The sequence below is a fragment of the Culicoides brevitarsis genome, chromosome 2, assembly GCF_036172545.1.
Source record: "Culicoides brevitarsis isolate CSIRO-B50_1 chromosome 2, AGI_CSIRO_Cbre_v1, whole genome shotgun sequence".
NCBI lineage: Eukaryota > Metazoa > Arthropoda > Insecta > Diptera > Ceratopogonidae > Culicoides > Culicoides brevitarsis.
Window position 1 is genome coordinate 13,551,381 of NC_087086.1, and position 23,889 is coordinate 13,575,269.

The 23,889-nt window shown below is 25.7% G+C and overlaps 2 protein-coding genes across 2 annotated transcripts in view; both read left to right on the forward strand.

Moving 5' to 3' along the window:
* The window catches only part of LOC134829307 (uncharacterized), a 118,712-nt gene that overhangs the window by 58,825 nt on the left and 35,998 nt on the right, over positions 1–23,889 (forward strand). The window lies entirely within an intron of this gene.
* Positions 20,091–23,303, forward strand: LOC134832280 (uncharacterized). The gene is made up of 7 exons (XM_063846265.1): positions 20,091–20,165; positions 20,224–20,401; positions 20,463–20,598; positions 20,657–21,093; positions 21,702–22,184; positions 22,242–22,461; positions 23,024–23,303. Exons 1-7 carry the CDS (start codon positions 20,091–20,093, stop codon positions 23,301–23,303), a joined length of 1,809 nt encoding a protein of 602 aa, XP_063702335.1.

A 23,889-nucleotide genomic window follows, 5' to 3' on the forward strand; every position in this document is an offset into this window, starting at 1 on the left:
TCTTTAACAGAAAATCGTTGGTCATTACTACGTTTTATCGCTAGAACGGTCAAAAAAAGACTAAAAAAATATTTAAAAAATTTTTTTGATGCAAAGTAATTTTTGTGTTTTGATGAAATCTTACCATATAATTACCAATCGGTCATCTTTAATCATTTTCAATGCCATTGTGCTTCAATAATTTCAAAAAAATCGTCGCCAAAACGCTTCGTTACAAAATCTTTAAAAAAAGCGATTCAACCATGACCGCAGTTTCTTTAAATGTTGAAAAATTACTCTTTAAAACGACATTTGATCCCCAATTCGCCGTTTTTGAAGTAAATAATCGTCCATCAACCGTATTCGAACCCTTCTTAAGCCAACAAATTTCGTTTCGCAAAGCATAATCATCTTCTAATGTACGATTTTTGCCTCTTGGCTGTGTACATTTCCGTTCCGTTTCATCTTCCTTGATCCCATTTTTTCTAGCATGGAGCGAGCATTCACCATCCAGCGGAATTTTAGCGTTCATTCTCCATCCATTCATCCCTGATCCGTCTGATTATCATCAACGTCAAATAAAAATTTATGTATTTAAGGGGCATTCAAGTGTGTCGTGCACACATATTTTGTTTGCCTATCCGGCCTCTTTCTTTGTGTTGGAAGATATTGCGGCGCGCGTAAAAGAAGATGAAAAAAATTGAAAATGTTTATTGTCTTCAGTACAAAAAATTCATGTCTCGCAAGCTAAAATATTCGAGAGAGAAGAAAATTAGGCAGATAATAATAACAAACAACATAAAAAATGTGCATTGGGACAAGATTTAAAAATGTGAACTGGGTCGAAATTTAAGAATATGTTTTAGGGCAAATTTAAGAACGTACATCGATTTGAAATATAAGAATGTACATTGGGGCAAAACTTCAGAATTAACATTGAGGCAAAATTTTAAAATATGCATTGGGCAAGATTTTAAAATGTGAACTGGGTCGAAGTAAAAAAGTTTTCATAAAGGCAAAGGTTACAATATGAATTGAAGAAAAAGTTAAAAATGTGCATTGGGGCAAAGTTTTAAAATTTGGATTGATATAGAATGTGATTTCCACATAAAAGGCCCCCAATCCACATTTTAAAATTTTATCCTCATGCATATTTTAAATTTTGCCCCAATGTACATTTTGAAGTTTCGCCCCAATTCAAATTCTAAAATTTTGTCCCAATGCACATTTTTTAATTTACCCCAATCCATATTTTTAAATTCCGACCCAATGCACATTTTTAAATTCCGACCCAATGCACATTTTTAAAATCTTGCCCCAATGAACAATCTTTTAGTTCGTTGTTACCTCATCTACCTAATTTTCATGTATTTTTCATGGCGGATATTTTTTTTTTTTGCGAGACATAAATTTTTACAATGTTCTCATGTCTCATGTACGCAAAAAAAAAATAAAATAAAACGAAATGTAGCAAACGATAATAGAAAATTTATCCACATGACTTTCGTTCTTCTTCTTACGAAATGCGACGCGTCGCTTGATTGTCTTGTTACAAAATTGCGTTTATTGAAATGATATTTTTATTCAAAGAAAAAAATTTTTAGATTAAGCTCATCCATGCGACTTTTTTTTCGCATCGCAAATAAATCTGAATACGTAATTATGACCTAGTTATCTTGTTGAAAAAAAAACTACACTCAGAACATTAATTAGAAAAAAAAATTAACAACCACTAACATTATCTGCAGCCACGTAAAGAGCAACTTTTTTATTAATTAAAATCCTATCTCTCTGCCGAGTTTGTGTGGGTTTGCTGCTGCTTGAAGATAAAAACGCGAAAAAAAAGTCCAACCGAAACATAATCCAACTTTTACTAGAGGAGTTTTGCAGAAATGCATAATTATAATGCAGCCAGGAAAGACATGCGAGGGTTCTTGAAATGTTGGTTTTTAATTATTCAAGAGATTTTTGTAATTTTAAGACTTTTTTTGAAGTCGGTTTGAAAATTGTTGTCGGAGATTTTTATTTTATTTTTAGTCAAATGAGAGTCACTTAGAAATTAAAAAAAAAATCTTAAGATTTTAAGAAAAAAATAATGCAAAATAAGCTCAAGGATGTAAATATATGAAATTTCACATTTTGTTCTCCTCTAGAGCACAGATACGGAAATTCTCGACAGAAATACGGACAAAATCCAAATTATTTTCTAATTTTAAATAAATTTAATTTATTAAAAAATAATTTTATTTTGATTAATTTAATTAATTTTTTAATTATTTTTAAATTATTTTTAAATTATTTTTTTTTAATTTATTTTATTTTTATTTATTTCAACTTGTTTTATTTAATTTATTTATTTAAAAAATTTATTAAAATATATATAAAAATTAAAAAAAAAATTAAATTTAATATTTTTAATTTTTTGAAAATTTAATAGAAATATTGTCATTAAACCACAAAATAAACAAAAATCAATTTGATTTTTTTTTTCATTATATCTCAGAGGAGTAAGAAAATGTAAAATTTTCTTATAATTTCAAGGTTAATTTTGCCTTATTTTTCTTAAAAATATATTTTTTCCCAATTTTTTTTAAATTTTAAAATCTCAGAATCCATTATTTGACCAAAAATAAAAGAAAAATTTCTTTAGAAAAGCTAAAACCTTTTTTTTACCCTTAGAGATAATAATTTTAGAGGAGTACAAAAATGTAAAATAGGTTATGGCTAATTTTCTTTTAAAAAACCCATAAAAAATTAAAAATTCAACAAAATCTTGTCTTTTATACGAAATCCGATCATGTTTGTCACAACCTTCTTACATCCTTGTTGTTCTCGCTATTAGCATACATTAAGTTTACATCGTTATTATGAGCAAAACTAACATTAGTACATTATTTATTAAAAACTTTTACGTTTTAATATAAATTTTTTATCATAAAAAAATAGTTTTTTTTATGCGGATTAGGCTTTATCAGAGGTATTTTATAAAAAAAAATAATTAATAATTTTTTTATATTTTTTCTATGGTTCAACTTTAAAATCTCTCATAGAAAAAAAAACTTTTTTTTAGAAAAAAAAATCGTAATAATTTATTTATTTTTTTGTTTGTCAAATATCATTACAAAAATCAAACTAAATAAAATTTTAATTGTCTCTGAGCCTTTTTGTTCAAAAATTTTGTTTGGTTTGCAGCACAAAAATTTACGTAAAAACATTCTCACATTCATTGTGGTTTTTTGCCATCTCCTATTCAAACATTTTAATTTATCATCATGTCTCTGTGCATTGTGAGACTTTTCTAACAAGCAAAACTTTTGTTGTTGAAATTTTTTGATGTGTGTGAAAAATTGTTCATCCATCCCGGATGACGAAACACCTGGAATGTCAAAGTTTCCTGATGAAGTCTCATTTTTTTTTTAAATGAAATTAATTTAATTAGATTTTCTCGGGCATCGTCATGGCAGCGTCGTGGACCGAAGACAGGCGAATTATCAATAAAATCTCGTTTTTCTCGTGTAAATTGCTTCCAGTAAATATTTATGATGATGATATTGATGGCGGGTTAATATTTTATCTCGTGCCTCGACACGCACAGTCCTATACACGAAAATAATAATAACAATAAAAGTCGAATTTCGAGATTCGATCATGTCATGTGTGAAATAAAACAAACCATTGAGAGCAAAAAAAAAGGGGGGACGAAAAAATCGACAATTCATGAATTGGCGCACTTATTTTTGATTGAATTTTTTTCCCTCATACAGATTTTTTTTCTTCACACAGAAAAAAAATGATTTTTCGATGTCTTTCACTTTATCATCATAAAATTTGTCATGCAGAGTGACAGAATAAATTTCTTCGCATTTCCTGTCCTCCTCTCTCTGCGTCTGTTTTTTTTTCTCCATGAGGAACAGACAATATCTTTTTATTGTTATTTGAAATTATGTCAGATATGCAATATCCTGTTTGTCTGCTGCTGCTAACTTTTTACCTGTAAGCTACTCTTTTGAGATTCTGCACTGATGATGGACCCCGTGGATGGTCGATGAGCAATTTTTACAATTTTTTTAAATTTTTTTCTATGAAAAAATTTTTTTTTCCTGAAAAAAAAAAATTTTTAAGTGCCACAGTGAAATCGGCTCATGTTACATCGTCGTAAGAAACAGGAATCCAGACATTTTCTTACAAACGAGATTAAAAATTTTTATTACATTTCATTTAGATTTATGTCTAACATGCAATGAAATCTGAGAATTTTCCTTCATTTTTATGCGTTATGAGAATTTTTCATTGCAAATTAGTCCGGAATTGTTTTTTTTTGTTCGTGTATTGATGAATGACACGATAAATTCGAATGATTAGACAAAGAGCTTTTTACGATGTACGGAGAGACAGTATATCATCATCATCATTTCGCTCGATTAGTCACAATTAATTTAATTATATTGTTTATCGGGCGAAGCTATCAGGGATTCATCGTCGTAGAAGCATTTAAATTAGCAGAACCATTATGTGTCGCAAAATAGCAAAAAAAAATGGAAAGAGGGCAGTTAATGGTGACATGTAAATGAGGAGATAAAAATCGCAATAATGAATGATTTTTTAAAAGTTTTTTATATGGAAAGTTGAAAAATTGTTAAACAAAAAATATTTAGATTTAGAAAAAATTAATTAATTAATTAATTTTAAATTTTTTTTAATAAAAAATAAAAAAAAATTATAAATTTTAAAAATTAATTATTTTAAAATAATTGAAAAAATATTTTTTCTTCCAATTTAAAAATAATCAAGTAAATATTAAAAAAAAATATTATTTTTTTTTAAATAAATAAAATTATTTTTTTTTAATTCAGAAAATTTTTGAAGGATTTTTTTTTAATAATTAATTAAAAATTGATTAAACATTTTAAAAATAATTTTAAATTTATAGCTTGATAAAAATATTAAAATTAAAAAACGCAAAACAATCAAAAAAATAGTAAAACGAAAATAAAATTATGAAATTTTAAAAATTATTGTAGATTGTACATTTATTAATAAAAAAAAATTAATTAATTAATTGTAAATATTTTTTTAAATACATTTTTAATATTTTTTATAATTAATGTTAAACTATTTTTTTTTTATTTAAAAAAAATTAAATAAAATAATTGAAAAAATATTTTTTTCTTTAAGTAAAACAATCAAGTAAATATTTAAAAAAATATAATTTTTTTATTCTTTTTATTTTTTATAAATTATTTTTTTCAAGACAAAAAAAAATTAAAAAATTAATATATTATATTTTTTTAAAATAAATTAAATTATTTTTTTAATTCAGAAAATTTTTGAAGGATTTTTTAAATAATAATTAATTAAAAATTATTTAAATTTATAAGAACACTTTTTTCAAAAATTAAAACAGAATAGCTTGAAAAAAATATTAAAATTAAAAAACGCAAAAGGTCTGAAATTTTAAAAATTCATTGTAGATTTTACATTTTTTTAATAAAAAAATTTAATTAAAAAATAATAATAAAAAAAATAAAACTTCTTATTTACTATGAGAAAAAAAATATAAAATTACAATAAATGAATATAATTTTAAAGAATTTTTTTTTATTAATTTTTTAAAATTTAAATAAATAAAAAATAAAAACAAAAAATCGACATTAAATGATATTTCTCCTATATAAAAAAATATTTTTTTTATTTTACGAAAGTAGAAAAAGCAATTAAGCTTATAAACCTTCACATGACAAAATCCTCCGTTAGACCTTTTTTCCATTCCAATAACCATCAAAAAACGCCTAACATCGTCGCAGAATTTATTTTTTAATTTTTCTTTCGATTTTCTTGATCACAATTTAAGACAATACCATGGCAGTTTCCTTATTCAGCTTCACATTTAAACACACACACGCATAATGGGAACGCCTTGTTCATATTTTTTTAATACCATAATCTCATAAAATTTGTTATTTCTTTTATTAAACATTTAGAAATTTTACAGTCGACTGCCTCGTGCTCAGACATAAAGCGATTTTTATCGCAGCAAAAGAACCAAAAAAGAGCAAAAATCCTAATAATAAAAATGCTGCCGAACGAACATAATTTAAATATATGAAGAAAAAAAAATAAAAAAGGAACTTTTGATGAAAAGTACACAAAATTGCATGCATATATCTTGTTTTGTGTCGTCTTTGGCATTTTTGATACAAAAAAAAAAAGAAAAAACGAATAAAGTTGTTTGGGTGATTTTTGTACCGTGCAAATAAAAAAAATAAGAAAACAGTTTTATCATAAAAATAATCTTATTTAATCTAGTTTTCTTTCGTTTTTATTTTTTTTTTACAAAAGAAAGAAAAATTTAATAAAAAAGGGCGCGCAAAAAATTCACGGAAAAAATATTTTTGGATTAAGATAATGCAAAACATAACAATAATAAAAAGACGTTTTTTTCCGGTGTGACGTGAATTTTTCCGCCTTTTAATAAATCTACGCGATCTCTTCTTTGACTGACACTCAAAGTGAGATTATGGGGTTAGATAATCTTTGACACGAGTTTCGTCAAAAAAAATAAAATAATTCGCTGCAGGAAGTGAAACAAAAATTAAACAAATAAATTATCGGAAATGGTACTTTTCGTAAAAGTTTTTTTTTCAAGTGGCGGCATGAGAAATGGAAACTTCTCGAACAGAAGACGAACAAAAAAAAAATTATGATCTATAACAAAGTCATTTAAAAAAGTTTTTATTTCACGTGAGAAAAAAAAGTGTCATACAGCAGAAACGCAAGCAACGAGGTATGAGACAACAATACCTTAATAAAAGTTTGAAAATTCCTTTTAAAACTTAAGCTTAAGGAGGGGAAACTTTGTCATTGCTAGTTATTTTATTTTTTTGCTTCTTAAGAAATCAACATTGATACTCGTCGTTCAGTGAAGGAAGTTGCTTTTTAAAAAATGATAAACTAACTGGATTAACTACTTGTCTAAACACGTGCCTTTTGTTATAAGAAATAAAGGACAATTAAACAAGTCACACCATTTTACCTCTTAATTCATTTGTTTTGTGAAAGTGAAAGACAAATATTGAATCCGTTTGAGAGCATTTGAGCAGTTAATTGGGCATGACCTATTAAATGTGGCAAACATTCGTGTTGCTCTTCAAAAGATCAAAGACAGACGAGAAAAGGTCAAGCACGTGTTTTGTAATACTTGAACGTTCGTTAATTGACATCCGTAACGAGGAAATTCCGTTTTATGAGGGAAAATAAGGAAAAATTTTGCTCAGAAAGCGATTCTGAGAAAATTAATTTTGTGTGACAATTTGAGGAAAATAATTCAACTTGAACTGCAAAAAAATAAAAATTAATTAAAAAAAATAAAATAAATTTTAAAAAATAATTATTAAAATTAATTAATTAAATTTATTTGTTATTATATTAAAAAAAATAATAAACAAAAATTATGAAAAAATTTGAAAATTATTAAGATTTTAATTTTTTTAAAATTTAATTTTATTTGATTTTTCTTCTTTTTTATGAAAAAAAATTTCTACATATTTTAATGATACTTTAATTTTTTAAATTTATTATGTAAATTAATTTATTTATTTAATTAAAAAAAATAATTAATTTTTATTAAAAATAATTTAAAATTGTTTTTTTTTTATAAAAAAAGTTAATTACAGTTTTATTTAAATAAATTTTTAAAAAATCTTTCAAAATTCATCAATAATTTTATAACGTCATTTCATATTTGTCTTTATGAAATAAAATAATTTTTTAAAAATTTACTTTAATTTTTTTAAAATTTATTTTTTAAGACTACTTTATTAAATAAATTTTTATTTATAAATTAAATTTTTGCATTAATTTATTTTTTAAAAAATTTGAAAGAAAGTTTTTAACTTTAAATGAGCAAAATTTTGTATAAATAATTTTAAATAATAATTGCCACTTGACTGTGAATTTTTTGAAAAATTCATTTCAACTCTTAAGACAAGTTTCATATACATGTCAAACATTTTAATTTAAAAAAAATCTAAAATTTTAGTTGATTAAAGATTTTTTTCATAATCACAAGTGCACTTTGACCCATTTTCCGTTCCCCATTTCTCTCCATCAGGGATTTAATTACTTTTATAATCCTCGGCTTGATGAAAAATTCCACATTTCACTCCATAAAATTTTAGTTCTGCATGTGTTTGTTGTCCCGAAAGTGTTCGTATGTCATTTGTTGGCTTCAAAAGATATTCCGAGAATTTCACACAACAAACGCACCAGACAGTCGCCAAAAAAGCACAAGGAGACAAATGTTTAGTGAATTAATATTAAATTACGCCTATAAAATGTTCTCGTGTGTGTTTGTGTGGCGCTGCATGAATTTTCGAACATGACTGTAATGAACGTCAGACACTTTTTCTTCTTCTGCAACATTTGTGGGATGTTGGCCAACTGCCGACGACGAAGCAGTTCAAGAGTTTAAATAAATAAAATAAATATTGCGGTGCATCGATAATCGATGTTATATCGGAAATAAATTGAAACACTCATTTTTTGCTTGTTTTTGTGAGTAAATCGAGGTATTTACATTCGGGTACCTTCAATATTGAGCACTGCAGTTGCTCTCAAATTTTTGGCACGAAAATACAATTATTTTTATTATTATATAATAAAGTACTTTATCTTAGGAAACAGGCAAGAAATGACTTTGAATTAGCAGAAAATAAGATTTTAGTAGAAAATTTTTCGGGAAGTTATATTTGTGACAAAAGTTATAAAAGAAAATTAAAAAATAAAATTATGAAAAAAATTCAGCTAGGTATTGGAAAATCTTTAGAAAAAAAAATAAAACAAAATATTTAAAATAAACAAATTAAAAATTCTTAATTTCCCTAAAATTAAATAAAAAATCCAAAAATAAAAAAATTATAAAAAAAAATTTAATTAATAAATGAAAATTTAAAAAAAAATAATTAATTAAAACTAAAATTACAAAAAATCGTTTGAAGTAGAAAAATAGAATTAAAATTAGAAAAAAAAATAAATTGTTTATTTTATTTTGTTTAATTTTTCGTCATTTTTATCCCCAAAAATTAATTTTAATTATCCGAAAAAATCTTTAAAGTAAATAAAAGTAAATAAAAGTACATAAAAAAAAATTAAAATAATTTAATAAAATTTAAACTTGGCTGAAAATAATTTTGAAATTTAAAAAAAAAAATAATTTTCATAATATTTTAGTAGAAAAATGGGACAAAAATGCTGATCAAAACCAATAGAGTACATTTACTACAAATAAAAATAAAAAACAACAAATTCGATGAATTTCTTTTCGAATGAATTTTTCATCATGAAGAATGTTCCGGCGGAGCAAAAGGTCACACGAAACGGACACGAAACGAAGGCACATCATTAAAATTAACTCACACGACACACACTCACATTACATTTCATTGCAACTACTGGCAATAATTGTATTTTGTCGCAATAATGTGTAAAATATGAGACATAAGGGACCGACGACCGTTCGCCATGTTATTGCAATATTTGTACACTTTTAATGTAATTTCCACAGAGAAATACGGAACGAAAAGCAACACTATAATAATAATATTAATAACACAACATCTGAAAATTGTATCGTTTTATTATATGGTGCCATCACTAAAGGCAGAAACAGTCAGTTGTCGTGGCAATGAAGGCATTGAATAATGGAACTAATAGCATTGAATGCTCTTTTCTTGGTGTTAGCTACAGATAATATTAATAAAAGGAATGATAACATGTCAAAAGAGCTTGTTTATTGTCGTTGAATCGGATGCAATGCGTGTGATATGAATATTTAAGATTTGTGATTTATATTGAGTTGCTGCTCAGTTTCTGCTCCTTTTTGCAAACAAATATTCTGAGAAATAAATTTAAGCAAACACGAATATTCCTTGTGAATTTTTAACTAAAGGACGTGCCTTTGCATCAAAATTATTCGAATATGCAAATTTTGAGTACGGAGAATTTCAATCAGGCAGAATGCAAAGTTTTGTCTTCAAACTTGTTTTTTTAAAGGGAAATGGAGAAAATTGTGAGAATTTCATAAGATTCGTCTTTAATTAGTGAATGAAATTATGAAAATGTCTTAAATCAAGAAAATTAAGAAAAAATTTTATAAAAAAAAATTGTAAAATTCTATTAAATTAAATTAAATTTTATTGCTTTTCAAAACTGATTTGAAGAGTCAATTATTCAATCTTAATTTATTTTATTCAATTTATTTTTTTTTATTTTAATTCAAAATGTCGACAAATATTTTTTATTATTTTTGATTTATTTTTAAAAATTTTATGATGAATTGCGATAAATTACAAGCCTGATTAAATCAAAGATTTGAAAATCAAATCAAAAATCAAATCTTCAGCTGAAATCAAAAAAAATTCAGTTTTGAAATTTTTTTTTAATTTTTTTTCATTATTTGATTAAAAATATCAGATCATTTTTTTGATTTTTTGATTAAAATCATGCAAGCCTGGATAAAATTTAATAAATTAATTTTTAAAAAATGAATAAAAATATGAAAATTAATAAGAATTAAAAATTTGTTAAAAAAAATTATAAAAATTTAATTTATCAACAAATTTCTTTGATTTTTTTTTTAATTTTTAAAATATTTAGACCCGAATTATTAAATTAATTTTTTTTTAAAAAACAGATATTTATTTCTTTAAAAAAATAAAAAAGTTCAGTCAGTCTTTTTTTCATAAGTCTCGTTCAGAGGGTTTTATAGACACATCTAGCCACAGCCAACAATACCCGTCTAACCATTTCTATTTAATGTAAGTGCAATCCATAATATTTACATGCGCAATCCAAATATTAATCCATATATCAATAATCAAAAATATTGATATTAATATTACTTTCCAAATTTAATTTTAAATAATTAATAATAACAAAATAATTTAATAGTATTAATAATAAAATCATTTTAAATTATATTTTATTCAGAACTAACTTACGATTTTTAAATTATTTATAAATTTTTAAATTTTGAGAATAATTTTGATAAAATAAAAATAATTTTTATAATTTTTTTTAAATATTTGATTAAAATTAATTAAACTAAAAATTATTTTTTTTAAATTAAAATATTTAATCATACTTTTAATAAATTTAAAGTTTAATATTTTAAAAAAAAATCTCAAAAATATCTAGTTATAATTTTAAAATAAAAAAAATATATTTAACAAATAATTTGAATAAATAATTTTTGATCATTTTGACCTCTTTTTTTGTCAAAAAGCAACCAAATCATGAATCAAAAATAATCCCTCAACAAATAACTAGCCATGTTCCATTAATCCCCTTACCTTACCTTCCGAAATGCTGATAAACTAGTCACTTTACTATCCATTGTTAAGCATTTCGTCGCAAATCCTCTCGTACTCAACTTTATCTTTAAATTGCCTTTTTCCTTGCCTTGCATGCTGCATGTTAAGCATCTCCCAAACTTTTACATGTTGTCTCTCTTATCTTCTCTCCTTTTATCGCAAACACAACAACCTTCGATGAAACTCTCGAAAACCAAATAATAATTCGACACTTTATTGAATCGGTCTCCAGGGAATACTTTTTCGATTGCAAGCACATTTTCACCTCATCTTATCTCGTCTCTGCTCTGGTTTCCCCCAAACGTTACTTACATCGATGATGATTGGCTGGATTTCGTTGCAATTGATTGATTTGCCATCCAGTCGGTGATTTTTCATTAATTTTTAGTCAAAATGGAACAAAATTTAAGGAACGGAAGGCAAAAATTGTGAACTGTGAACAAACTTGTGTGCGGTTTTATCGTTTGTCGTCCTTTTTCTGGTAGCACCTCAGTGTCTTGCGTCGTCGTCGTTGCTTCGTAGCTGGTGAGGCATGCGGAAAGACAAAATTTGTTATGGATAACCACAACTATACAAAAGCAGTTTATAAGAGGTGGTGTGTAGTTCAAATATTTATGCAAAACTATGTTTGGAACATACTCCCTCGTTATATTGTTAAGGTGTTTGTTAAAGGTAAATGAGAGGTTTTAACTCTCCCTTGCGTGTTCGTAGAGCAAAGAATTCTCTTTGTTTGCCTCAATTTCGCCTGGCTAGAGTAAGATACGAATGAATGCATCCATGAATTATGCAAAACTAACTTCAGTAGAGACTCACATTATGAGAAAGAATTTTTAAGTAAATCCATGCATAATTGTCTGTTCATAATTTTTGTGCATATGCAGAAAATGCTTGAGATGCAAATGAAGGAGGGTGACACTTGGTTTTATTTTTTTTTTCTCTTGAAAGTTGTTTAATAATGACTTTTTGTCCTTCCTAGTTATTAAACATTGTCATAATTTTCCAAACAAATTTCATACACATTTGCTCCGTCTTCTCTTGAGTTTGACTTTTTTTAGTTGATTTTTGATGAAGTTAATTCAAAGTAATTTAATGAGTCTTAAAAAAACTGAAAAATAAAAAAAAATATATAATTTTCGAAAAATTTTCAAAACAAGTTTTAACTGTTTGTAGAAAGTTTTAAAATTTTGAACATTTTTCTTAAATTTTTCAAAAAAAATATCTTTAATACAAAAAATTTCAATTTTCGAAAATCAAATCGAATAAGAATAAATTTGAGTGTATTTCGAATCGTTTTCAGAAAATTTTCATATTTTCAACATTTTTTTATATTTTCGAAAAATAGAAAATTTTGAGTTTCGAAAACTTTTAAAATTTTCGAACAACCTCTAAAATTTTATCAATTAAAAGAATTTAAATTTTTGTGACATTTTCCAAAATATTTTTTAATTTAATAAAAAATGAATACATAAAATTTTAATAAAAATAAATTTAAAAAATTTTTCGATAAAACTTTAATTTTCGAAAAAAATAATATTTCGAACTTAACTTCGAATTTATTTAAATTTAAAATATTTCGAATTTTTTTCAGAAAATTAAAAAATTTTTTTTCGATATTTTGAAAAATTTTTGAAATGTTTGTTCCTTGAAAAATAGAAAGTTTTAAATTTCGAAAATTTGCTTTTAAAAATTTCGAAAAACATCAAAAATATCGTCAACTTGAAAAATTTAATTTTTTTTTTATAAAAAATTTTCTAAATATTTTTTGTGACTTTTGGTTGAGATTTTCTTAAATATTTTTAATTTTTTTTCTTTGAATATATAAAATTTTAAAATTAAAAATAAATTTTAAAATAATTTTCGAAAATTTGTGAAGACAAAATTTTTATTTTCGAATGTATTTTTCGAATGCTAACTTGTGATAAAATAAAATATAAAAATTTAAATAAAACTTATGAAATTTAAAAAAAAAATCGTAATTTTGAGAATCTAAAAAAAGGAATTCGAAAAAAAATCCAAGTTTTTCTAATTTCGAAAAATCGAAGTTGAGAACTTTTAATTTTTTTTTTTTTTTTTGAAATAAAAAAAATTCTAAATATTAAAATTCATAAATATTTAAAAAAAAAAGTGATTTTTTTTATTGAAAAACTTAAAAAAAAATTATAAATAAAAAAAAATTCTAACCTAAAAATTAATTAAATATTTTCTACTTTTTAGTACTTCTTATTAAAAATATTTCTTTATTTTAATTTTTGTAAAATAATATTTTTGTCATGTAAAATACCTTGTTGTTCTACTTCGTCGTTGTTGTCATCATCAAATGCTGCGGCAAGCAAGGAAGACTTGCAATTTTTTAATGAAAGTAATTAAAATTTGAATAAATCTGTAAAAAATCTGCATGTTCATCCATAATAATAAACATTTTATCTACCGTACCATACGCCCATTAAATACACAAGTTGCTCCATTAAACCTGAAAAGTTATTCCTAGAATGCAATCGTGTTGTTAAACATGCAAGCAAGGCTCTTCTTGGCTCGACGACGACGAAGAGGATGCACTGATTAAAAATTTAACACAGCAAAAAGTTGTTACACTCCAAAGATGAAAGGAATTTGCTCCCCACACACACACACGGAGACAAAGGTGAAAGGCATCGGGGCACGTGTGAGAGACAACAACAACGAGTCCTTAGATGTTTTTTACACGATGATGATGATGATGTTGATGGAAGTACTCAGACGTTTACAAGTTGCAATTTATGCATGGTTTGCGATGGAAACTTGATGTTTTTGATAGACTCCCACTTTTTCTCCTTCGTTGTCTTGACGTCGTCGTGTCGTTGTTATTTTTTGTGTAATCTAGTGAAAAGGTGCGGAATGTGTCACAAATTTCTCCCCGAACAATGCCTGCCTCCGAAACAAAGGAAAATAGGTGAAAATGATGCCTCTTCAGTAAACAAAGCCAGATTTTCTCTGTTTGAATATTAACTTTTTTACGTTGTCGTCATTGCCTTGCATGCAAAAATCATGCTATTTCTAGAAATACAAAAAAAACGCTTTATTGTTGATTTATTGTTATTAAAAAACTTTTTTCACATTTATTTTTTCATTATTTTACACCACGTGAAGTTAGAACAACGCAGGTCATTCGGGGAGAGGGGAAACTTTTTTTTGCACTATTTTATAATTTTCTTGTAGAGTTTTTCTTTCGACTTCCTCATAATAACAGTAAATTTAAATGCACTTTAACGACAACATTGTCATATTTATGAGAAAAGAAATGACAGAAAATGTTAATTTTAATCCAAATGAAGTAGAAAAGTTTCAATTTAATGTTCAAGGAAGGATGGAATAATTTTTGTCAAATGTTTTAAAATTATTTTAGGTCAAAGTTTTTGTGGATTTTAATGTGATTTTGCTGTTTAAAAGCAAATAAAAATTGGTTTTTCAGTAATTAAAATTAATTTTTAAAATGATTTAAAAATTAATTTAATTAATTTTAGTTTTTAAAGTAAAAGAATTTTATTTTAAAAAATTTAAAAATTAATTTCATTTTTTTTATGATTATTTTTAAAAGTTTTATTAAAGAATTTTTTTTGAACACTAAGCAGTTCTAAAAAAATTATTGAAATTTTTATTAAATATGAAAATCTTAAAGTTTTTTTTTCAATTTAATTATTCATCATAAGTAAGAAATTCAGTAAAAATTAAAAATTTTGAATATTTTTATAAAAAACAAATCACCTAAAAATATTTTTGTTTCAGTTTCATCCACAAAAAATTACATTTAAATTGCTTCAAATAATTTTTCTCCTGATAAATTAATTAAATTTACAATTAAACTCATTAAAAATTTAACTTAAAATCATGTTGAAATTCTAAATCTGTGACAATAAATTATTAAATTAAATTTAAAAAAAAAAAAAAATTTAAATAATTATTTTTAAATATTAAAAAAAAATATTAATATTTTTGACTTAAAAATTAAAAAAAAAACAAAAAAAATTACTAATTAAAAAAAACATAAATAAAAAATATAAAAAAAAATAAAATTAAGTAAAAATAAAAATAAATTATAAAAATAAAAAATTATTCCGTTTAATAAAAAAAAATTAAAAATTAATTTTTTAAAAAATAAAATTAATTAAATAAATAAAATTTTTCAAAAATTTATTTCAAAGGTCAAAGTTACTTACTATTTTTATCCATTTTATCCACAAATCGCGTTAAATCCTTCTCTGGTCTAGATAAAAGCATCTCCTCTACAATTCAGTGGAAAAGACAAAACAAAACAAAAAAAAAAACAGAACAACAAATCCAAACATAATCCCAATTAATGAACGTCAATTAGTCATAACACTGCTGTATTTAATTGGATTTTTTTCCCGTTGTTGTTGCGTTCAATCTCTCATTTTCTCCCTCGTTGCTGGTGTTGCCTTTCACACAAGTAATCCGTTTCGTTTGCCATTTCATCTGACACTTATGTGCTGCAATAAAAGCATTTCTAATTTAAAAATTTTCCTCTTTTAATCGGAGGAACAGCAAAAAAAAACACAAACTTTGTAATAACAATGATCATCATTTTAATGTTGCTCCGTTCAACTTTTTTTTTTGAGTAAAAAGTCACGCATTTAGCACCACCTGAACATTATTACTCCACACATCTACCGAGAAATGAGCAAACACATTTACTCTCAAATGCTTTTTTTTTGTTGCTATTCGAGTCAATGATAAAAGACGACGTTTTAATGATGATTATTTTTGTGTTTTTGCGCACTTTTTTTTCATTCAAACGAATATGTTGAGGGCTGTTTTTCGGGAAACAGCTCGTGAAATTGTAATTTTTCTCATTTATCATGCACACATGTACACTGCGCGACAGCTAAGCACTTCATAAAACTTTTGTTTGGTGCGAAATTTTATGAAAAAGTTAACATTTGTTACAGCCAGCAAAACGGTTTCGCCCAAAAAACGGAAGTTATGTCGAAAATTATTATTGTTATTATTATCTCTTCCCTCCAGCTTGATTGTTTTCGTTTTTGGAATACTTTATGACGAATTATTATCACACCAATGGGAACATATAAACAGACAAAAAGCGATTAAGCGCGGATTTAGTTTTCAAAAAAAAAAAATATAAAAAGTTACCGTTATCTTCTTCTTCCTACACCATTCAGAATGCAAAGGGCCTAAAATTACATTCGTCTCCCATTTCCGATTCAGAAGAATCATGAGGTTGGTGTATAAAAAGTGACCGTTATAAAATTGATAAATGAGCATTTAAAGTTTGAACCCAGTCAATATTTTAAAATTTTTATAACAAATTCCGAAATTTTGAATTTTAAGTCTTTTTTATTTGTCCCAGTGCACATTTAAAAGAAACACGAACATTTTGTCTCTAACTCTCCATTAATATGACTTGACCCAGTCAACATTTTAAAATTTTTATAACAAATTCCGAAATTTTTGCCCCAGTTTACATTTTAGTTTTTTTTTGCTTTATCCCAGTGCACATTTTCAGAAAAAAATTATCAATAAAACTGCATTTTGTCTCTGAACCTCCATTAATGTGACCTGACCCAGTAAACATTTTTAATTATCACATTCTATAGTAGACAAATTAGAATTTTGAATTAAAACCCTTGAAATATTGGTCCCAATGCACATTTTTTTGTTAAATTTTTCAACAGAAATCTTGACATTTGTATATTTGGCAAAAAATGTAAAATTTAATTTATTTTTGCACATTTTATTTTTACCCCAGTTAGAATTTTTAGTTTTTTTGCCATCAAATATTTTATCCCAATGCATATTTGAAATATCTTTCCCGACTATATTTAGTTTTTAACCCAGTTAACATTTTAAATTTCAACCCTAATGCAAATTTTATTCATTTTCACATACAAAATTAATTTTTATTGTAATTGAACAAATTAATCCCAGTGCAAATTTTAAAATATTCCGATCTAGAATAGTATATTTTGACTTTAAACCACGTGACTTTACCCAGTTCACATTTTTATTTTTTTTTTTTGTTAAAATTATTATATTTACATTTAAAAATTTCACCCCAATGCACAACTTTTCTCAAATTCTTTGTAAAAACCCCAATGCATATTTAATATTTTAACCCCAATGCACATTTTAAAAAATTTAAACACATTTTTTTTCTCCTATAGACGTCAATTTCTATTTTAAACCACAATTTTTCTTCGAAACGCTCAAAAAAAAAAAATAACTTGCAGAATTGAATCACGATTCAAACAAAACTCGTTAACTAACAAAAACATTTACAACGAGAGACGCCAGATAAATCAAATTGATTTCGTGTGTAAATCTTCTTCTTCGCGCGCGTTCAAACACTTTGCCAGAACAAACAAAAAATCCTTCGATCAATATCTTTTTCGTGCAACAAGACGTGAAATGATCCAAGTGAGAGATTTTCAAGTGTGAACGAACGATTTATGTTTTTTTTGCGGCAATTACTTGTTGTTTTAATCTTGCCTCATGCATCATGCTTTTAAGCAAAAGTCAAGTTTTTGGTCTTTAAAAAGTTTTAAAGTGAAATTTAATAAAGTTAATGTTCCGTTGGTCGACTTGAGTGCCCTCACAGGATCAAAAATTCAAACTATCCATAAATTTTTAATAAATATTCATTTATGGCATATAAACTATTAAATTTTGTGTGCAAAAGTATCACATGCTCCTTTCATGTCCTTTTGCCAAAATTCGGTTGCAAAAGCAAAGAAGGAGGAGGAGGAGAAATATGAAAACATTAATTTCAATTAAAAATCAATAAATTATTCTTTGGAAACTCAACTGACTAATTTTTGGTCGTCGTCGTCGTCTTCACAACAAAAGTTTCTCGAAAAAGACAAATATTCCCCTCCTCCCTCCTTCGGTTTCATGGCAAGGCGTCTCTTGTTCACGAAGCTGCTTAATTTAAATTAAAATTTAATTTTCGTATTTTGAGCTGCTTCTCCGAATGATGTAGTTATGGAAAGTTAAATATTGGCTCTATAAACCATTAAAGAAGATTTTAAAACAATGATAAGAAAGCGAGGAGAGCGAAACGAGGCAGCAACCACAAAAGCCACAAAAGGAAAATATGCTTTTGTGTTGCCACTGGATGAGGGTGGAAGGATGAGGTGCGGCGAAATGTGAGGCGAAATTACGATTTTACACTTTGTGCGGGTTTTAAATACGTTCCAGCGGCAGCAGCAGCAAAGTTGGCGTGCTACAAATTAAAATTTATCGCTCCAAGTCTCTGTCTAGTCGGGGAGTCTTTTATATTAATTTATATATTTTGCCATAGAGACGCGCTTATTAGAGAGTAGTTTAAATACTTTGCTAAGACAGTCTCGATGTTTTTAAAGTAAACATCGAGTAAATAATGAATTTGAAGGATTATGAGTTGGAGGAAAAGTTTGACAGGGTGAACTAATTTTTAATCGTTTTTGGTTAAAAATAGACAAAAAAAAATATTTTAAAAAAAAATTAAGTAATAAAATAATTAATAAAAATTAAAAATAAAATATTTCGATAAAAATTTGGAAAAAATTGAAAAATAATAGGTAATAATAAAATTTAAAATAAAATAAAAATTTTAGTGCCTTAAATAATTTGAAAAATGTGTCAAAAATTAAATTAACAAATTTAAATTAAAATTAAAATATTGAATGAAAATAAAAAAAAATAAAAAAAGATTTAATTAAATACAAATAAATAAAAAAAAAAAATTGCAAAAAATCGTATAAAAAATCTAAATATTTCTTTTTACAAAATATAGACAAATTAAAATTAATTATGTAATTAATTAATTAATTAAAATTAAAAAATTTAAATATAAAAAAAAGCAAATTAATTAAAAAAAATTTTTTAAATAAAACTTTTAGACACAAAAAAAAAATTTTTAATTATAAAAAAAGCAAAAATGTAAAAAAAAATTAATAAAATTCATATATTTTTTTTTAAATTTCGGTTTTGGTAAAATTCATTTGCCAAAAAATTTTAAATTTGAATTAAAAATTAAATTTTTAAATTATTAAAAAATTAAGTTTTATATTTAATTTTATTTTATTTATTGTTTTTTTAAATTTTTAAATTAAGTAATTTTAAATTTTTTTCGACATCTGACTAAATTTTTTAAATTTTTAAGTGATTTAATACTCAAAAAAAAAATTTTTTTAAAAATTTTTTTCTTCAAGCTAATTCTTCAAAAATTAAAATTTCAAAATTTCACTTTAAATTTTATATTAATTTTCAAAAATTTTTCAAAAACTTTTAAATTTATTTTTATTTTTTATTATTTTATTTTTAATTTTTAAATTATATGCGAAAAATTCAAAACAAAATTTTTACAAATTAAAAAATTTTTATAGTCAAAAAAATTTTTGTTAAAACTACTTTAAATATGAAATATTTACATAAAAAATATTTATATAAAATTCTTAGAAAAAATTTTCCCTAGAAAATTACAAAAAAAAACTTAAAAATTTAAAATTATTTTAAAACTTAAAAAAAAAATTAAAAAAGCGAAAATCAAAGTCATTTAATTTTTTTTTTTTAATTCGGAAAATTATCTTAATATTTTTTTTTATTTTAGGTATTTTATTTTTATTTTAATTTTTTTTTTTAATTTTAAAAGCAAATCATTATTTATTTTATTTTTTTTAAACCAAACACCTTTGAAATTTGTGTCAAAATTTCAACCAAATCATTTGTTTTGAATAATTCCTCGCCTTAATGAACTCCAGACCAAGCGCTTCCATTGGGCGTCAACGCAGATTAACATTACTCGACGCCAACGAAGATGTCGATGTAACACTTTTTCCCTCTAAAATCATCGCCCGAAGCAATAATTTCGATAAATTCACAGGTTTACATTTCAATTCCCACCGACAAAGGCTACGGCTGGGTAATTGTTGCCGCTGCATTTCTCGGAAATGTTCTCGTTGACGGCGTCACATTCAATTTCGGGTCATTTTTGAAACCAATGTGCGATACTTTCGGCGTCAAAACTGCCAGTATTGCCTTGTTGCTGTCCGTTCAAAGTGGTTCGTTTCCCATATTTCGCTTTTATTTTCAGTTGAGTTTTGAGAAAATTTGCTTTCGCAGGAATTTATTACATGTCCGGACCATTCATAAGTGCTTTGATAAACAAAATAGGATTCCGCTTAACTGGACTAATTGGAGCTGTATTATCGAGCATTGGACTTTTATTATCGGCTTATGTCGAATCTCTTCCCTTGATGTTGCTGCCATTCAGTTTCATAAGTATTTTTCCCCTTTTTGAGTTTTTTTTTCAAAAGTTCAAAAGAAAACGAATCGATTGCAGCTGGACTCGGCTATGGGATTATAAATTGTACGGGAATCCTCATAACGGGACATTATTTCGAGAAATATCGTGCTTTGGCGAACGGAATTACGATGAGTGGCTCCGGGGCGGGTACTGTGCTCATTGGACAACTTGTGACTTTTTTGCTGAAGAAGTACGAGAACGACTGGCGACGCATTTTGAAGATTTTATCAGCTTTGTTCTTGATGACGTTTCCAGTTGTAGCGACTTATAGGCCTATAAAACAGAAAAAAGTTAAAATTACAGAGAAGAAATTGGCTTTCGAGGATGACGAAGACTCAAATTCATCGAGAATTACAATTGATTTTACCAAATCTCGGATTTCGATGCTTCCAACGTTGTCCATTTATACAATTTCGGAGGAGGAGTCGTATGAAAGTGTTGGAATGAGTAAGTTTTGGTACTCAAAAAGTCATATTTTGACCCGAAAATTAAATTTTCAACCTCGAAATGTGAATTTTTGATTTTTAAACTTCAATTTTTTATCAAAAAAGCCAACTTATGATTCTGAAATGTGAATTTTTGACTTAAAATGTCAATTTTTGTAACTAAAAACAACAATTTTTACACGAAAAATTACATTTTTGTTCCAAAAGATCAACATTTGACTATAAAATGTCAGTTTTTGATGTCTAAAGGTCAAATTTTGACTCTGAATCTGAATGAAACTTTAACTTTTGACCCAAAATGTCAGTTTTCGATTATAAAACTGTAAAAGTTGACTTATTACTTCTATTATCTATTAACTCCGAATCATCAACGTTTTTATCCAAAGTCAACTTTTAGACCAAAAAGTAGATATTGACCTAAAAATATCAATTTTCGGTTAAAAAAGAAATTTTTAAGAAATATTTTGACCTAAAAATCTTCGTTTTTGACTCCAAAACGTAAATTTTTGATCAAAAAATTCATTTTTCTTCCCCAAAAAGTCAATTTTTAGCCGCAAAAAATTTTTTTATCCTCTAAAATTTTCTTCGAACAAAATTTTCCCATTTCAGAAGAACCAATTAACGTTCCAAACACTCCCCCAATAAATCCAAAGACCCGTTTCCGCATTTTTTGCAAGAAAATCTGCCCGTGTCTCTTCCGCGAACGCAAAAAAAGTCTCAAATTCGGTCGAAAAGTCTTCTCGAGACCAGTTTATCGTGACGATGCCTTTTACACGCACAGCATGGCACTCCTGCCCGAATATGACGAGATCAAATCCCTAATCCGCTCGAATTCAATTTCACCCAGCTACCTCAATAGACAACAGATGGACGACGAAACAATTCCGTATCACTTGTCGGTGGCTCGAGTTCCGTCGTACGATGAATTTTCAAAGGAAAAATCGTGGATAGATGGTTTTACGGGCACCATTGTACGGACACTTGCGCTGTTATTTGATCCGAAATTCTTTAGAATTGCGACGTTTTATTTTGTGGCGTTTGCCATGATGAACAATACGGTTGGGATGATGTTGCCGTCGGTCTTTTTGATTGGTAAAGTACTGAAAAAGAAGAAAATTGATTTTTTGAGTTTGAAAAAAATATTTTTAGATCGAATAAAGCAAGAACCTGACAGTGACGAAAGAGTTCAATATTTGATGTTGGCAATTGGAGCAAGTAACATGATGGGAAGATTCTCATCGGGGTCGTTAATTTTCTGTAAAACTGCAAGTGCGACACTTTTTGCAGCTTTTGGGGCTTTGACGTGTGCTATTAGTTGCTTTTCGATCGCTTTTGTGGAGAATTCTCACATGACAGCGCTGATTTTACTGTTTGTATAAATTTATAATTTTATTTTTTTAATTAAAAATTTATTTCAAACTTTTTGTCCTTTTTTACATTAATAAAAATATTCAAATTTTTTTTTTAAATTTTTATTTTTTTTTATATTAATTTTTCTAAATTAAAAATTAATTAAAAAAAATTAATAAAATTTTAAAAAAATAATTTTAACTATTTAAATATTTTTTAAAAATTAAAAATTAATTCTAAATTAAAAATTAATTTAAAAGATTAATAAATCAATAAAAATTATTAATTAATTAAATTAAAATTAAAAATAAAATTAATAAAATTTTTAAAAAATTAAAAATAAATAAATTACAAAAAAATTAAAAAAGTTGAAAATCGGCAAATCAAATTAAATTAAATTAAAAAAAAATTAAAAATGCAAAAATTTACAAAAATAAATTAAAAAAAAAAGTTGAATGAAGAAATTACTTTAAAAATTCACAAAATATTTTTTAATTTTTTTTTAATTTTTAAAAATATGAGACAAAAAAGTTTGAAATAAATTTAAAACTTCATAAAATCAATAAAAAATCACCTTTCAGCTGCATAATTTTCGGCTTCTCCATCGGATTTTCCAATTCCCTGCGAACAATAATTTACGTCGAAAATTTCGGCCTCGAGAATTTAACGAACGTTTATGGACTTGTATCTGTCGCTATCGGAATCGGAGCTATTTCTGGCCCACTAGTTGCTGCATATCTCAAAGACACAACTCACGCTTACATTTGGAGTTTCATCTATGGCGGCATAAGTCTCAGTTTAGCAACTCTTGCTCTATTTTTGACAGTAATTCTGCGAAAACGAGAGCAAACACGACAATAAACGCCTTTTGTAAAATAAATTTTCACGGAAGTTCATTAACGTAAATTAGATTTAAAAATTAGCACTCACCTTATCATGATTTTGAGTGACCCTTTTTCCCTCCGAGGAACTTCTCGCTAAATAACAAAAGAGAAAAAAAATATTAATTATGTTTTCTTGAGCTTTCTTAGCTTTTTATGAGCTACAGTTGCATTTTTTTTTTCATTTCTTATCTCTTCTTTTCATTCTTTTTGTCTTAAAATAATAACAAAAATAGCTGGAAACGTTTTTTCTTTCTCAATTTTCTCTCTACTGGACAGCTAGAAGCTAAATACTGCAAAATTAAAAGAAAAAAAAGTGAATCAGATAAAATACTGCCTTATATTTCATTTGGTGTGTAATTTCATCCGACTTTACAACATTACTACAAGAAAAATGCAACTCAGATAAGGCTGGCTTTGTATTTCCTTAGAATTAAAGGACAAAACGAGACAAAAAACGGAAGAAAATGGGTCATTGTTTGTCTTTAAGGGCTTTGAAACAACAAAAAATTGGAAGTTCTTGCTTCCTGGAAATAAATTTGTATGAAAAATGCAGAAAATTTTTT